General features: G+C 64.0%; 3 protein-coding genes across 3 annotated transcripts in view; 1 reads left to right on the forward strand and 2 right to left on the reverse strand.

The window, feature by feature from the left end:
- CALU (calumenin) overlaps positions 1-1,422 on the reverse strand; it is a 15,905-nt gene extending 14,483 nt beyond the window's left edge. The window contains exon 1 of the mRNA XM_027669734.1: positions 1,326-1,422. Within this exon, the coding sequence (XP_027525535.1) occupies positions 1,326-1,356 (31 nt within the window). The 5' untranslated portion in view covers positions 1,357-1,422. The remainder of the gene's footprint in view (positions 1-1,325) is intronic.
- A 6,719-nt stretch (positions 1,423-8,141) lies between these two features.
- On the forward strand, positions 8,142-12,052 carry IRF5 (interferon regulatory factor 5). The gene is given in 10 exon segments (XM_027669732.1): positions 8,142-8,232; positions 9,184-9,357; positions 9,617-9,803; positions 10,126-10,178; positions 10,271-10,301; positions 10,381-10,538; positions 10,540-10,654; positions 10,874-11,263; positions 11,404-11,522; positions 11,602-12,052. Coding segments are annotated over 9 exon segments (1,458 nt in total). The 5' UTR covers positions 8,142-8,232; positions 9,184-9,186; the 3' UTR covers positions 11,836-12,052.
- A 190-nt stretch (positions 12,053-12,242) lies between these two features.
- TNPO3 (transportin 3) overlaps positions 12,243-16,240 on the reverse strand; it is a 23,241-nt gene continuing 19,243 nt past the window's right edge. The window contains exons 17-23 of the mRNA XM_027669730.1: positions 15,455-15,571; positions 14,917-15,011; positions 14,652-14,808; positions 14,158-14,325; positions 13,742-13,854; positions 13,024-13,113; positions 12,243-12,944 (exon numbers count right to left, since the gene is read on the reverse strand). Of these exons, the coding sequence (XP_027525531.1) occupies positions 13,053-13,113; positions 13,742-13,854; positions 14,158-14,325; positions 14,652-14,808; positions 14,917-15,011; positions 15,455-15,571 (711 nt within the window). The 3' untranslated portion in view covers positions 12,243-12,944; positions 13,024-13,052. The remainder of the gene's footprint in view (positions 12,945-13,023; positions 13,114-13,741; positions 13,855-14,157; positions 14,326-14,651; positions 14,809-14,916; positions 15,012-15,454; positions 15,572-16,240) is intronic.

Consider the following 16,240-nt stretch of genomic DNA (forward strand, 5'->3'; position numbering starts at 1 on the left):
GGGGCCCAGGGTGGATCCATGGGCTGGGAGGGCTTTTCCAACCTCTGCAATTCTGGGATTCCTTCTGTCTTCCCTGGATCAGCTCAGGGGAGACCTTGTGATACAAGGGAAGGAGGTTTGGCAGTCAGGACATTCCCTGGTGGCCCCGTGGCTGTGGCCAATGGCTGTGGTGTCCTTCTCAATAACTCTCAGAGTGACCTTCTCCATGGTTGGACCAGGCACAACCAAGGGAGACAACAGGCCTGGAACTTCCAGGTCATCCTTCTGGCCCTTCTGGAAAATCGTGACATTTGCCAGCTGCCAGTGGATTTCAGTTGGAAAAGCCCTCAGAGACCAACCATCCCCAGCACTGCCAAGGCCACCACTGACCATGTCCCCAGGTGCCACATCCACAGGGCTCGGAAATCCTTCCGGGGATGGGGACTCCACCCCTGCCCTGGGCAGCTGTGCCAGGGCTGGACAGCCCTTTCCATGAGGAAATTCCTCCTCATGGCCAGCCTGACCCTCCCCTGGCACAACCTGAGGCTGTTCCCTCTCCTCCTGTCCCTTGTTCCCTGGCAGCAGAGCCCGACCCCCCCCAGCTTCCCTCTCCTGTCAGGGACTTGCAGAGCCAGAAGGTCCCCCCTGAGCCTCCTTTGCTCCAGGATGAGCCCCCCCAGCTCCCTCAGCTGCTCCTGCTGCTCCAGACCCTTCCCAGCTCCCTTCCCTTCCCAACACATGCTCCAGCCCCTCTCTCCATGTGGGTCCCAGCCACACTCCAGACGTGTCCCAAGCCATGAGCACATGGATCCCGAAATAGCCTCAGGGCTCCTCTCTTGGAGTGACAGCCTGGCTATAAATAAATCCACTCGCTCCAGTGGCCGAGGCTGCGCTGCTCTGAGGGCTCCTTGGACAAGGTGTGATGCCATCGGCAGGGAATGTCTCCCAGTCCCGGTTTACGAGCTCCCAGCAGCGTCAGGTTCTATTTAACCCGCACTGGCTCCTCGTGGTGACACATCGGGGCTGAGGTCAGCGCCGATCCCGAGGGATGAGCCCTGGGAGCCGCGTGCAGCCACGTCTGCCCCACTCCCCGCGGAGCCCCCGGAGAGAAACCGGCGCTTCCAGGGCCGTGATTCATCCCATCCCGCAGAAATGCCTAAATTAGGGCAGCGGGAGCGTCCGGGGCTGCGGCTCCCCCGCTCCGAGGGAGCTGTGCCGGGGCAGAGGCTCCCGGCGGATATTTACAGTCCATGAGATAATTCCCACCCTCGGCCTCGCCGGGAGCGGGGCCAGGACTGACACTCGGACACGGCCCCGCAGTGAAGTCACAGCCTGAAAAAACTCACCGAAAGTTCCTTGGAAAACCTCCCGCTGCATCTCTCCCCTCGTTAATCCCCCTCGGAGCTGGCAGGGTCTCGAGGGGAAAACGATCCCAGAGATCAGGAGCAGGCACTGGCAGCAGGAGATCTGTTTGGTTTTGTTACAGAGGTGGCTCGGCAGGGTTGAGAGGGTTTTTCGGTCAAAAGGTGACTCAGCAAGGCTGAAATGTTTTGCTTGTTGAAATGTGGCTTGAAGGGGGTTGAATTGGGTCTTTTAAACAAAAAATGGCTTGGGGGGTTGGGATTTTTTTTTTTTAATTAAAAAAAACAGAGGGGCGTTTAGAGTTTTTTTAATAAAAAAATGCCTTGAGGTGCTGAAGTGTTTGGTTATTTTAATAAAAGGTGGTTGGGGGGCATCTCTGCGGTTTTTAGACTTTAATGTTTGTGGTTTCAAGCTTTTCTTTACACCCCAGAGGACTCCAGACTTTTCTCTTTCCAAGGAATCCCAGAAAATCTCCAGTTGGAAGGATGCCCCGAGGCTCCTCAAGCCCACGCTCGTGTGAAACAGGATTTAAGGGCTCCCAGGAAAACAGGGAGCAGCCCAGCTTTCCCCAGCAGGAGCAGGTGATCCACCTCTTACCCCACAATCCAGTCTGACCATCCCTAATGGGAATCAAATCCCATTTGATCCATCCACGGCTGCCGTTCCTTATGTTGACTGAGCCTGGCCGTTTTCCCTGCTCTGGGAGTGATTTATTGCATTTCCTTCCAGGTTATTGCATTTCCTCACGAAAGTACTCATGGAAATCCTTTTTCCTCTTCTTTTGGAGGAGCCAAAGGACCCCCAAGCTCCAAGTCCCTCATGAACCCCCTTTTCTCTGCTTCTCAGACCATTCCCATTGTTCCTTGTTCCAGTTCTCCCAGTTTCTCAGTCTTTTAAATCCATTGGTACACTGCAGCTGGATCCTCTTTGTTCCCAATATTTAGCACAAGGCAAACCAACACCCAATCCCTGCTTTCCTGTCTCAAGTTCCCCAATCCCAGGATCCCCACTGTTTTTGCCCAAAGTGTGGATATTTAATGGTTTCTCAGCGCAGACGGATGACATTTCCCTTCCCCTTGGCCTTGTCCCACTGCTGGCCTGTGCTGAGAGCAGCTCCACCCCCAAATTGGGGGTGAAAATCTGATTTTCATACACTTCCCGGCTGCATATTTATTAATGGGTCCTTCAGATGCTTCCAAATCCCAGAATTTAGGAAAACATGTTACTTATTAACCAGCTTTTGGGCTGCAGCCCTGTTTGCCCCATTGTCACACACCCTGGTCAGCAGAGATCCGGGGAGGATGGCCTCAGGATTTGGGCAACAGGGGAGGGAATTTGATGTGTCTGTGGGTGTTATCGATCCCCCCGTGCAGCTGCCACCAGGCCCTGGACATGGACTCTGAATTCCCTGGGAAACCCCTGGAGGAAAAGCCAGAATGGTCTGAGAACAGACAAACCACGAGGGAGCAGGATCAGCCCCTGAAGGTCCTGGTCCACAGTCTGGGAGGAGGGCATGGAAAACCTATGCTGTATCCTTGGGAAAAGGAGGAAATACAGGGATGTTTGTCTGTCTGGACACGTCTGGGCTGCAGGTGCAGGTGTGGATGCTCCAGATCCAGCACATGGACTCACAGCAGAGAGATTTGGATGGGAGGGATGGAAAACCTGAATGGAGAACCAGGAACAGAGAAACAGGATGGAGAACTTGGGTGGAGAACAGGAGTGGATAACCTCCATCAGGATGCTGCTTGGGAGGTGTATCCCGACAGGAAAGGCTGACTCACACTCTGCCTCAGTTTACCTCAGTCGATGGGAAGATGGCCTTGGGAAGTCAAACCACCAAACCTTTCCCAGCTTCCCCCAACAACTCATTCCCGATTTATCCCAATGCTCCTGTGCCTTGTCCTGACCCTTCACGGGATGCTCTGGCAGTCGGGGGGCCAGTGTTGGTCCCACAGCTGCGCTCCCGAGCAGAGCCGGGCTGAGCCCAGTCCCATAAACCCCGGAGCCCCCGGGGCCGTGACACCATCTGGGATTGGCTCCACGTGGCCGCGACCCCTCGGGAACGGGCAGCGGCTCCGGGTGGCCTCGTGCTGGGAAAAGCATGAACCTCCAGCCTCCCCCAAAACAAAAATCCAGGCCGAACAACCCGCGGATCCCCCCGCGGTGGTTTGGAAGCGCGGGGCAGGGGAGGAATCCCGGGGCCGGGAGCGCAAGAGTGGGGCGGCTGAGGGAGGCTTGGACACAGGGATGGGAGCGAGGAATGCCCCGGCTAATCCTCCCGCCCGCTGCCGCCTATTTAGGGAAGAACCGAGGAGGCCGCGTTGGGCTCCTGGCATCCCTCCCGGCCCCGCTGGCCGAGCCCCGGCCCCGCGCCCCCTCCTCCCGCTGCTCGGGGTCAGCCCTCGGCAAAGCCCCCTCTGCAGAGCCGCCCCCGCCTCGGCCGGAGCGGAGCTCCGGGGCCCGGAGAGGCGAATTGCCGCTCCTCCGGCCGCCCCAGCGTGTGCCGAGGGCGCCGGGAGCCAGGGATGAGGCGCTGGGAGCCAGGGATGAGGAGCTGGGAGCTGTGATCTCAGGGAGCAGCAATGCGAGGGCGCTGCCAGCGCGGCCGCCGGCCCAGAAATGTCCTTGTCCCGGCACGGCGCTGTCCCTGGCACTGCCCGGGGCACACACCATCGTCCCGGGCACTGCCCGGGGGACACACCATCGTCCCTGGCACTGCCCGGGGGCACCCCGGCGGGGACACGGGACAGCGCCGAGCCCGGGGCGGCTGCGGGGGCGGACCCGCTGCCGCGGGGCTCGGGCGCGTTTTGAGGAAGAAAAGAGGGGTCTGCCCCAGCTGAGCCGGCGGCTCAGAGCTCCCGCTCCCTCCTCGGCACCCCGAACTCCCCAAACTCCGTGGGTTTCTGCAGCTCCGAGCTGTCACTGCCGGGACACGCTCGGATCTGCAGCACGAATTCCAAGCGGCTCTTACGCCGCCACTTGGAACTCCCGGGATCCCGCAGCGGAATGGGGCTGCTGGGGGCAGGGGCAGCGCCCAGCTCCGGGGGGGCTTCTCCGCCTGCTCTCCCGCTGCGGGATGACGGATGCTGGTGGAGGATGACACCATCAACCTCCCCTCATCCCGGGCGGTGAGCTTTGCCAACTCTCTCCACCTCCTGGACCTTTTATTGGGAGCACTTGAGCCAAGGAGAGACTGAACTGGGGAACTCCTGGTTACGGAGCAGATGGATTTAATTAAAACCACTTAAGTCATTAAAGTGATTTGCCAACTAAATCAGCACAGCGAGAAACCTCCCCCCAATTCCACCCCCCCTCTCGGGTTTGTCCTTTTAACCCTTTCCTTGGGGAAAAGTCACGGGAGCAGTGGCCGGGTTCTGGTGAGGGTGGAAGAACCCAGGGACAACCGTGTGTCCCCAGTGTCTCGGGGGGCTCCGGGACCCCGCGTGCGGCCGTCCTGGCACGGCGGCTTTGCTGCGGGACATCCTGGATTCCATCCCTGAGTGGGTCCTGCTCGTGTCCGCCTGCGGCTCTGCCTTTCCCGGGAAATGAGCTGGCTGCCCGGCAGGTCCCGGTGCTCGGTCCAGCGCTGCCCTTGGTCACCCGACCCCGGAGAGCTCCTCTTTGCTGGCTCCCGGCTCCCGGCCCCTCGCGGCGCCCGAGGGAACATCCCGTCACGGCTCCGTGAACTCAGCACCCCCCAAATAGCCCGGCCGGCCCCCGGCGGGAGCGCTGCGGCCCCGGCTCCGGCCCGAGGATGATCTTACAGCCCGGGAAGCTCCAAACCCCCGCTCCTGCCCATAAAAAGCAAAGGGCTTTGGGCATGGAATCATCGGGGCTGCATGGATTACACCAGCGGGGGGGAAACGCTCCCGGGAGGCCACACCACAGGAGAGGGGAGAGAGGAAAGGGGAGAAGAAAAAGGGGAGAGGGCAGAGGGAGCAAAACAGGGGGTGGTCAGAGCCCCGAAACGTGGCTCAGTCCCGGCACCAGCCCCTCCAAGGGTCTGTAAAACACACCCAGAGCTTTGCTCCCATCATTCCACTCCTCAGCCACCTCATCCCAGTGGGAAAACATGACCCAAACTGTGCCCCAGAACGAGTTATCAAGAATACAGACAGGGTGGCAATCCCTTATTTTTCCAGTTGCCCCCAAATCCTGGGCTATCCCATGCCACTGGCTCTGGAGACCACCCTGGGGTGCCAGGGAGCCAGGAAAAGCTGAGGAACAGACTCCGGGCACCTCCACGGCAGCAGAACCCACCCGGCTGCAAGAGGCCACATGGGGAAGTCCTTCCCATTGGGAAACCAAGCTTTCCAGGCAGGAAGAGGAACATCACCTCAAGGTCCAATGGATAAAATTGGAATTTAATTAAATTAAGGAGACATTTCCAAAGCTAGAACAGCCAAAGCTGCTCCCAGTGACATGACATGCTGCTCCCCCTCCGGACACACGGAGATACCGGTCCCTCCAGTACCTCCCAGGCCACAGCCAGGCCCACTTATCCACAATTCCCAGGAATGAGGGTTTTCCTCTCTCCTCCTCCTTCTCTTCCTTGGCCCCCTCAGCCGGCCGTGGGGCCGGTCCGTGTGTCCGGGTGCAGGCGGATCTCCACCAGCCGGACAGCGCGGAGCAGCACGGCCAGCTGGGAGCACACCCGGGCCACCACGTCCAGCACAGGATCCGCCAGGTCCCGGATGCCCCCCAGCACCTTCAGCAGGAAGAGCAGGAGCGGCTGCAGGAGGCTGTGGAACGCCGCTGCCAGGAGGGGCTTCAGGACGTGGTCGCCAATGGCTGTCAGGACACCGACCACCAGCGCCTGGATTTGGGATGAAATCCTGGGTTTGAGGGATATTTGCCAGTGGGAGTCACCAAAAATGGGCTGAGACACAAAAATTCCGCTATAGGAGGGGAAATTTGGGATAGCAGGAACCAGAAGTTTCTTCTCCTGATACTGAAGGATTTTGACGTCCTCAGCCGCTGCTCCGGCCACATCTCCATGGGAATGGGGCGGCTCACCTGGACCACGGCCTCGCCGAGGAAGCGGATCAGCTCCACGAGGAAGAGGCTGAACACGCTGACCAGGCACCGCGGGATGGAGAAGAATTCCCGCAGCTTCCGCTGAACCGTCCACTCGGAGCTGCCGTGCAGAAAACGGGATGTCAGACCCGGAGCCCGACCCGCTGAGGGAATGAATCCCGAAGCAGATCCAGCACCACATCCCGGCTCCACAGCCCAGCCACAAAATTTGGGATGAGAAAGCGCTGGAGCCATGTTTCCACAGGCTCTCCCTGTATGGCCAAACCCAGCTGAAGTAGCCCCAAAACCAAATCCATCGGGATGGCACCCAGAGCACAGCTGGCCGGGAGCCCGGGAAGTGCCAGGCCAGCTCCAGGGAATCCCGTCCAAACACCACCCCGGGAGCGAGGCCGGGGCTCCCTCTCACGGCCACGCGGCGATCCGGGAGACACATCCCAGTTTCTGTTTCCAGAAAAACACGAGGTGAAGAGGGCGGACTGTGCCGGGCTGGGAGGAAACCCCGCCCCGCCGGTGCCCCGTCCATCCTGCCCGCGGGAACGCGGCAGCAGCGGAGCCGGTTCGGGGGGAAGGAGCGACTGGGGGAGCCGCGGGGTAACAACCCAAACCCTGAGGTTTTCCCCGTTCTGTTCCCGTGACCGAACTCCCGGAGTTCCGGCCCAGGCGTTCAAGGCCCGTCCCACCCGGGGTCCCGCTCCAGAGAAACTCCCGCCTTGCAAGACCCAAGCAGACACCGGAGTGGGATCCTTGGGGAAATATCCCCTCAGCATCCCACAATCGGCATCTTTTGTGCCTTTCCCCGTCTGGGATCAAGCCCCGTCCTGCGGCCGGACTCACCCGGGCTGCAGCTGCCCCTCGGGATCAGCCGGGATCCCAGGAAAAGGAGGGGACAGGGCAAGGGCAGCCGGAGTGGTGTGACGAGCCGCAGAGCAGCGATCCGGCTGGGAACCCCCCGGCACACCTGCTTTTGTCCCCTGGGAATACACCGGGATGCGACCCCCGACCCCCAGGAATCCACCGGGATCTACTCCCCCCCCCGCCCCCCATCCCCCGGGACTCCCCCCGGGGACCCCCCCCCCCCCCCGCCCCCAATCCACCGGGACTCCCCCCGGGGACACCCCGACAGCCCCTCGCGGCAGCGATGAACGGGCTCGTTCCCCCCCAGGGGAGGGGATCCCGGTACCTCCTCCGGTTCCTCCTGCCGGGGCGGGGCGGGGGCACCGGGGGGGGCGCGGGGGGCACCGGGGGGCCCCGGGGTGCGGCGGGGGCCGCCCGGCGCCATGGACAGGCCACGCCCCCCAAGCCCCGCCCCGTCACCACGCCCACCAATCACGGCCCCGCCCCGCGCTACCGGGAACGCCCCCGGACGGGCGCGTTGCCCGGCAACGGGGGGCGGGGCCGAGCGGGGGCGTGGGCGGGCCCGGGGATGAGTGACAGCGATCGCGGCCAATCACAGCCCGCAGAAAAGGTTCCCGCCCACAGCGGGGATCCCCGCGCATCACGTGGAGCGGGGTATGCAAATGTATGCAAATAGTATGTTAATGAGCGTCTGCCCGTGCGGCCGTGGGGGGGTGACAACCGGGGAGAAGAGGAGACGGGACCCAGGAGGGGGATACGGGGGTGGAGGGGACCCAGGGGGACAAGGGGGTGGGGACTGACGGAGGTCACAGGGGGGCACGGGGGGACGGGGGGGGGGGGGTCCCGGGGGGACACGGGAGGGGTTCCCGATGCCCCCCGGGCGTGGCGGTGCCGGGGCGGTGCCGGGGCGGTCCCAGCCGGTCTCGCCCCACACCCACGCCCGGCCCCGCGTGCGGAAGCTCCGGGCGGCGGCCCCGGGACCGGCCCCGAGCGCAGGTGAGACCCGGGGGGCGTCCGCCGGGGGGTCCCCGTGGGGAGGAGGCCGTGGGGTGGGTTCCCGTGGGTGGGGCGATACTGGGGGGTCCGGGAGCAGCCCCGGGGACACGCGGGGACAGCGCCCCGTCCCTGAGCGGGGGCAGCAGCCCCGGGGCACCCCCGGACCCGTCGCGCCCGGTGCTGGTCCGTGCGACACTGGCGCGGGCGCTGCCCCGTGGGGGGGACACGCGGGGGGCACCGGGATCGGGTGGGGGGTCACGGGGGGATCTCCCCTCGCGCGGCTGCTGGAGGGACCCCACAGGAACTGGTCTGGACTCCGCGTGTCCTCCATGTCCCTGTCCCCCGTGTAACCCCCGCGTCCCCCCGGTCTCTGTGTCCCCTGTGCCCCCTCATCCCATAAATGCCAGCCTCATGTCCTCCCTATCCCCCAGTGCCCCGTGTGTCACACCCGCGTCCCTTCTCCAGTCCCCATATCCCTCGTCTCCCGTGTCCCTCTCCCCCGCGAGTTCCCCACGTCCCTCCCTGTCCTCCTGTCCCCTGTCCCCCTGTGTCCCCCTGTGTCCCCCTGTGTCCCCCTGTGTCCTCACTGTGTCCCCCTCATGTCGCTAAATGTGTTCCCCATCTCTCGTGTCCCCGTGTCCCCTGTCCCCAGTGTCCTCCCCCTGTCCCCCGTGTCCCCTGTTCCCCACTTCCCCCGTCCCTCGTGTCCCCTCCCCTTCTCGGCTTCACTTTTCTTTCCCCGAAGCCGCCACAGTTTCTGCTTTCGGGGCGCAGGTGACGCCCCCCAACCCCCCCCGGGGGGGCCACAACCTCGGGGGGGCCTCACCCCCCCTCCCGGCCCTGAAACAGGAACCGGGGCCCCGCACGGTCCCTCTGGGGAGGCTCCGGTTCCCCTTTCGAGGCCGGGAGTGGCACCGGGACTGTGTCACGAGGTGCCCGTGGTGTCCCCAGACCATGGACCCCCCCCGGCGCGTTCGCCTCAAGCCCTGGCTGGTGGCCCAGGTGAGCAGCCGCCGCTTCCCGGGGCTGCGCTGGCTCGACCCCGAGCAGCGGCGCTTCGTCATCCCCTGGGGACACGCCACCAGGAACCCCCCGGGGCCGCAGGACCACGACACCATCTTCAAGGTGACACCGGGGGACACGGGGTGGGGGTGGTCGGGGTGACAATGGGGACAGGGGATGGGGGACAATGGGGACGTGGGAGGGGGACAGTGGGGACATAGAATGGGTGACAATGGGGATATGGGAGGGGGGCGATGAGGGGGACACAGGATGGGGGTGTGAGAATGGGATAGGGTGCCAAGGGGGACCCGGGATGATGGGCTGGCAGGGGCACGCCGGGTGGGAGTGCCCTGTGCCAGGTGCTGACCCCGCCATCCCCCAGGCGTGGGCGCAGGAAACGGGCCGGTTCCGGGCCGGGGACCCCCCGGACCCGCCCCGCTGGAAGGCCACCCTGCGCTGTGCCCTCAACAAGAGCCGCGAGTTCCGGCTGCTCCTGGACGGGCCCCGCGCGTCCCCGGCCCAGCCCTTCCGCGTGTACGAGCTCTGCGAGGGGCCCCCCGGGGGCGCAGGTACTGCTGGGGGGGCTCCGGGAGGGACCTGGGCACCCACAAGGACCTGGCACCCTGCAAGGCTCCAGCACCCCACAAACCCCCTCTGAGACCCCGTGAGGTCCCAGAACCCGACAGGGACCTGACATCCCAAACAGACCCAGCACCTCGCAAGCCCCCCCACCCCATAAGGACACAGTAGTGCCCCCAGAGACTTGCCCCCCACCAGGGACCCATCACCCTGTGGAGTGTCAGCACCCCACGAGTCCCCAGCACCCCTCAATACCCCCCCAGCACCCCCCAACTGCCCCTGCACCTCCCAACTGCCCCTCTCTCCATGCAGATGGGGGGGACGAGGATGACTATGGCTGCAGTGGGGAGGAAGACGTCAGCCAGGTACCTGGGGGGGGTCAGGCTTGGAGGAACCCCCAGCTGGGGACTCCTGGGGGGGGGCGGGGAGTCCCTGTAACACCCGCTGTCCCCCACAGCTGCAGAAGATGACAGCCCTGAGCATCAATGGTGAGTGGGGGGTGTCAGGTGGCTGGGGGGTGTCAGAGGTGTTGGGGTGCACCCTCTGACCCCCCTCTCTCTGCCCCAGACACCCAGCACGGGGGGGACCTGCTGCCCCCCTACCCCTGGCTCAAGGAGGAGCCCCCCCCCTTCGCCAGCTGCTGTCCCTCAGGGGGGCCCTTTGTGCCACCCCCCCCCGCCCTGCCCCAGGGGGAGCCGGGGGGCACCCACGGGGCCCCTGAGCTGCACCCCCCCCACCCTCGCCGAGATGGGGCCCCCCCTGGGTCCCCCGCCCGCCTGCCCGGTGGCACCGACACAGCACCTGATGCCAGACCTGCTCGTCAGCCCCCACATGCTGCCACGTGAGGAGGGGCTGGGGCTCTGGGGGGCTGGAGGGGGCGGCCGTGGGTGTGGGGGGCGGCCGTGGGTGTGGGGTGGCAGGACAGGGTGTGCACAGGGGGGTCACTGGGTGGGGGTGGCTGTGGGACGGTGGGACAGAGGTGGCCATGGGGTGGGGGGTGGCTGGCTGGGGGTGTCCCTGGGGTGCTCCCTGGCCCCCCCTGACCCCGCTGCCCCCGCAGTGACTGACCTGGAGCTGAAGTTCCAGTACCGGGGCCGCCAGGTCTGTGCCCTCACGGTGAGCAACCCCCACGGCTGCCGACTGTTCCACAGCAGCCTGGAGCCCACGCGGGAGCAGGAGGAGCTCTTCGGGCCGCTGACGCTGGAACAGGTGCCCTTCCCTGCTCCCGATGCCATTCCCAACGAGAAGCAGCGCTTCTACACCCACCAGCTGCTGGATGTGCTGGACCGTGGGCTCATCCTGGAGCTCCAGGGCCAGGACCTCTTCGCCCTCCGGCTCTGCCAGTGCAAGGTCTTCTGGACGGGGCCCTGTGCCAGCCCCCAGCCCGGCCCCAACCCCATCCAGAGGGAGATGAGGACCAAGCTCTTCAGCCTCGAGGGCTTCCTAAACGGTCAGAGGGGAAGGGGGAGTGGCCTCGTGTCCTTTGAGGGCAAAGGATGGGATGGAGGGGTCAGCTGGGGTGGTGGTGGGACAGGGGACAGGCAGGCATGAGGCCCCTCCTGCCCCTCACCTCGGGCTTGGGCCCCTCAGGGCTCATCCAGTTCCAGAAGGGGCAAACCCCCACCCCACCCCCCTTCGAGATCTTCCTGTGCTTTGGGGAGGAGTGGCCAGACCAGAAGCCCAAGGAGAAGAAGCTGATCACGGTGCAGGTGAGGGGCTGGGCCCCCCAGCTGTCCCCGGGGGGACACGGGGGTGTCCCTGCCCTGGTGACACCGGGGGCTCTCGCAGGTGGTGCCGGTGGCGGCCCGGCTGCTGCTGGAGATGTTCTCCGGGGAGTTGTCCTGGTCGGCCGACAGCATCCCGCTGCAGATCTCCCACCCCGACCTCAAGGACAGGATGGTGGAGCAGTTCAAGGAGCTGCACCAGCTCTGGCAGAGCCACCAGCGGCTGCCACCGGCACAGCCCCCGCCCGGCCCCTCCACCGCACCCTGGGCGCTGCCACCCGGGCCCCTGCCCCACTGAGGGGACGTGGGGGACACGGGGACACCACGGCACTGCCAGCCAGGCTGACCAGTACCCTGCGGCCGGCCAGGCTGGGGGAGCCAGGCCACCCATCCCTGTCCCCTCAGGGTGGTGGAATCAGGGCCACCCATCCCTGTCCTTATCCCTGTCCCCCAGAGCTGCTGGTGACCAGCACCCGAGGGTGCTCTGAGGGGCCAGGGCTGTGACCACCCTTGTCCCTGGCCCCCCCAGGATGTGACACAGCAGGGGGGGGGCTGCCCCCTCCCTCCCCCCCTCCCAGGGTTTTGGGGGAAAACAGCAAGAAAACAGGGGCAGGCTGGGGCCACGTTGGATTGGAGCCCCCCAGAGCTGGGGTCACAAAGCAGCCCCAGCCCTGAGAGAAGCAGCAGAGGGGCCTCGGCAGGGTGTTAATTTATCTGTTCAGTTTTTTGTTGTTTTTTATTGTTCTCGAGATGGCTACACACCCCCGGAGGGAACCGCATGCGCCCGCCCGCCCTCGAGCCGCTGCCTCCAACCCCAAAATCAAACCAAAGAAAACCCAAAAAAAGGGAAAAAAAAAAAAAAAAAAAAAAAAAACCCAAAAAAAAAAAAAACTGAAAAAACCAGAACAAAATAAAATATAAATCTCTATTTGCAGAGTCCGTCCTGCCTGCGTCGTCTCCAGGAGTCGGCACCAGGCAGGGCCCGGTGGGCTCAGGGGGCAGCGCCCCAGGGCCCCCCCGACTGACCCCCATCTTCCTAAAAGAATTTGTATTGTTTGTTTTTTGTTTGTTGGTTTTTTGTCTTTTTTTTTTTTTTCTTTTTCTCTTCTTTTTTTTGTCTCCATTTCACAGAAAGTTTTTCTAGCTTCTCGTTTTGCTGCTGGGCGAATCCGTGTGGATCCGTCTGACTCCGGTGCCTGGAGGATCTGGAGTTGGGTGTTGGGGGTTTTCCCCTGTGGGCTGTTTCTCGTGGCGGTGCCGAGATCCGGGACGTGGATCCGCCGGGCAGGCGGGACCCCCGGGCCGTCCTCCCGCGGCCCCGGACGCGCTGGAGCGGGCGAGAGCCCTCGGCTGATTGTGGGACACATTCTTGGGTTGCTCTTTCCTGTCTTCTCCTTAAAGACATTCCTGGCAGGGGGAAGGGAGGGTCAGCCCCTCGCCCCCCTGTGCCAGGGGGTGCCAGAGCCCGCAGGCAGCAGGGCCTTACCTGGGAGACAGGAGCGTGCGCAGCCGGAGCTATCGGAACAGGCGGGTGAAGTCCCTCAGAGCCCAGCACACTTGTTTACATTCCTCAGCACTGCCAGACAAGGGCTGACATCAGCGGGTGGCACCGGGGGTGACACCAAGGGGATGTCTGTGATGTGGGGAAGGTGTCCTGCCGGGGATGGGAGCCGGGAGCTCGGCTCCGAGATTTTGGGAGAGACAAAGGGACAATTGCTGGGACAGAACAGGCTCAGCAGCCCCCAGAAGGGACCCCTGTGCCACCATGGCTGTGGCTGGGAGGAAGGAACCAGCTCCCCCGGGCACTCGGCCTCCGGGATTTGTCCAGGACCGAGACAGAGCTGGGCAGAGGGAGTCGATGTTCCCACACTGGCCAGAGGCTCCAGGCGGATCCGGCTCTGGCCCCGGGAATGGACAGGCCTGGGCAGGGCCCGGCAGTCGGAGCCGGTGACTCACGGGACGAGGAGGTGGCTCGGGAAGGGCCGCGGCTCCGCAGGGATCGGGCAGGCGGAAAAACCTGTCCGGCCACAGCAGAGGGGACACGGGCCCTCCACGGCTCCCACCGGGCCACGGGAACAGGGATGGTACAGCCCAGCAGGAGGGACTCCACAGGCAGGGCTGGGGGGCTCTGGGGCTGCTGGAAGCCATTCCCTGGGAAGCAGCAGGCTCCAGGCTGTCCCAGCTGGAGACCCGGCCCCGCTCACCTGGTGACTTGCTTGTGGAAGTCGGTGAGCTGTTTGTGTGTCACTTGGATGGCTCCGCCCGTGGTTTCCTTTGGCAACCCCTTCAGTGAGTTCTCCAGCCAGCGGCAGAATGTCTGTGCAGGGACATGGAGGAACTCGGGATGAGGAACCAAACGTGGCTCCTGTCTTGCCTCGAGAGAGCTCTGGGGTCCCATGTGGCCACAGGGGCAGCTCAGGGCTGCAGCTCGACCCTTTGGGGGGTTCATCCCACCCCTCTGGAGTGCAGCCCAACCCTTTGGGGGTTCATCCCACTCTTCTGGAGTCCAGCCCAACCCTTTTGGATCCCAGCCTGTCCCTTTGGGGGCTCAGCCCAGCCCCCTGGGGGTCCATCCCAGCCCTCTGGGGTCCATCCCCTCCCAGGGGGTCCATCCCCTCACCGGGCGGTCGATCTGCATGATCTCCCAGAGCACCTCGGCGACGTCGGGCAGGGTGTAGGGCGGGAGGCAGAAGCAGCACGTGTGCAGGAGCTGGTTCACGAGCTGCTGCCCCAGCTGGGTCATCACCTGGTTGATGAGCTCCTTCCGCACTTCGAAGTCTTCCTCGTGCTGTGGGAGGAAGGAGGAGGGGGTGAGCAGGGCCTGGGGACAGGGACACGCTCCTTGCCCCGGAGGTGACTCCCAGAGCTTCTCCGCCAGCAGAGTGGCTGGGAGGACCATGGGATAAGGATGATGGGGCTGACGGGCCTTGGAGTAACCAGGTCTGGTGGGAGGTGTCCCTGCCCACGGCAGGGGGGTGGAATGAGATGGGCTTTAAGGTCCCTTCCCACCCAAACCACTGTGATTCCATGATGACAACCCCACGGAGGAAGTGCCCCTGAGCAATGTCCCCACGGAGGAAGTGCCCCCCAGGAAGGTCCCCGCGGGTCACCCACGTCATTGGCCACGCCGGTGTGGATGAGATCCCGCAGGAATTTCATGACACTGCAGTTGGCGTCCCGGTGGTCCAGGGTGGTGGCAGCGATGGCCCACTGCAGGATGGGGATCATCACCTGGCTGCGCAGGAGGGTGACGGGGCTGCGCTGGATAAACCTGCCCGTGAGGACAGACACACGTCAGGGGCAGCTCCTGCCCCTTCCCAGCCCCTCGGGGACCCTCCCCGGGGCCGGGGGGATGGCTGGGCCGGGGGGAGGGGGGTACCTGGCTGCCAGGCGGAACAGGTCATCCACAGTGTCCGGGTGGTTCTGCAGGCCGTTGGGCTGCTCCAGGAGCTGGAAGGTGGGGATGCAGAGAGCCTGGGGAGGGACAGGGATCCATCAGCAACTACTGGGATCACTCCTCCAACTCTCCTTCCTTGCATGAGCTGGGGCTGCCCCATTCCTGGGAGTGTCCAAGGCCAGGTTGGATGGGGCTTGGAGCAACTCAGGATAGTGGAAGTGTCCCTGCCCATGGCAGGGGGTGGCACTGGGTGGGCTTTAAGATCCCCTCCCAGCCAAATGAGTATGAGGTTCTACAGATTGGACATTAGCGAAAATTCCTTCCTGGAGAGGGCTGTCCAGCCCTGGCACAGCTGCCCAGGGCAGGGCTGGAGTCCCATCTCTGGAGGGATTTAAAAGCTGTGTGGATGTGGCACTTGGGCACATGGGTCAGTGGTGGCCTTGGCAGTGCTGGGGGAGGGTTGGACTCGGTGGGCTCAGGGGCCTTTTCCAGCCTCTGTGATTCCATGACAGGGCCCCACCTGCAGCATGTCGAGCAGGCCCTGCCTGCAGCCCTCCTCCATGCCGTACTCATCCACCAGGATGCTGCCCAGGTAGAGGAAACAGGAGTGCTGGTGTTCCCGGTACACGTTCACCATCTGGGGAGACAGGAGCCCTGGCACAGTCACCCCTGATCCACCCCTTGATCCCACATTTCCCCGAACCCAGCCTGAGCCGGCGTCCCAGCCTGTCCCAGCCTGTCCCAGAGCGGGCAGGGACATCCCAAAGGACATCCCAAAGGACTGGCTCAGATCTAGCCTCACACCTGGGGGCATCTCCGTGCTGCAGCTCCCAGAGCCAGCACAGGAGCAGGAGCCTGGAGTGGAGCAGGGAACACCCAGCACCGGCATTCCCGGATTCCGCCATCAGGCTCAGTTACCTCTCCAAGGAGCAGGTTTCACACACCCCTCCCAAATCACAGACACACCCATGGGGCTCCCACAACCATCCCCTGGCTCTTCCCTGCACTCCAAAGCCTCCCTGCTCCTCAAGGGTTCATGCTGGAATTCCTGAGACTGCTGGGATTTACTACAGCACCTCCCAGAGCCATCACCACCCCTGTGACATGTCTGCAGGCCACACGACCTGCGTGACCCCCCGGGTCCCCCCAGCCCCCCACTGCCAGCAGTGTCCCCAGTGCCCCCCATGTCAGCAGTGTCCCTGTCCCCCATGTCAGCAGTGTCCCTGTCACCCCCATGTCAGCAGTGTCCCTGTCCCCCATGTCAGCAGTGTCCCTGTCCCCCCATGTCAGCAGTGTCCCTGTCCCC

This window comes from Corapipo altera, unplaced genomic scaffold (genome assembly GCF_003945725.1).
Source record: "Corapipo altera isolate COAL_440 unplaced genomic scaffold, ASM394572v1 246, whole genome shotgun sequence".
NCBI lineage: Eukaryota > Metazoa > Chordata > Aves > Passeriformes > Pipridae > Corapipo > Corapipo altera.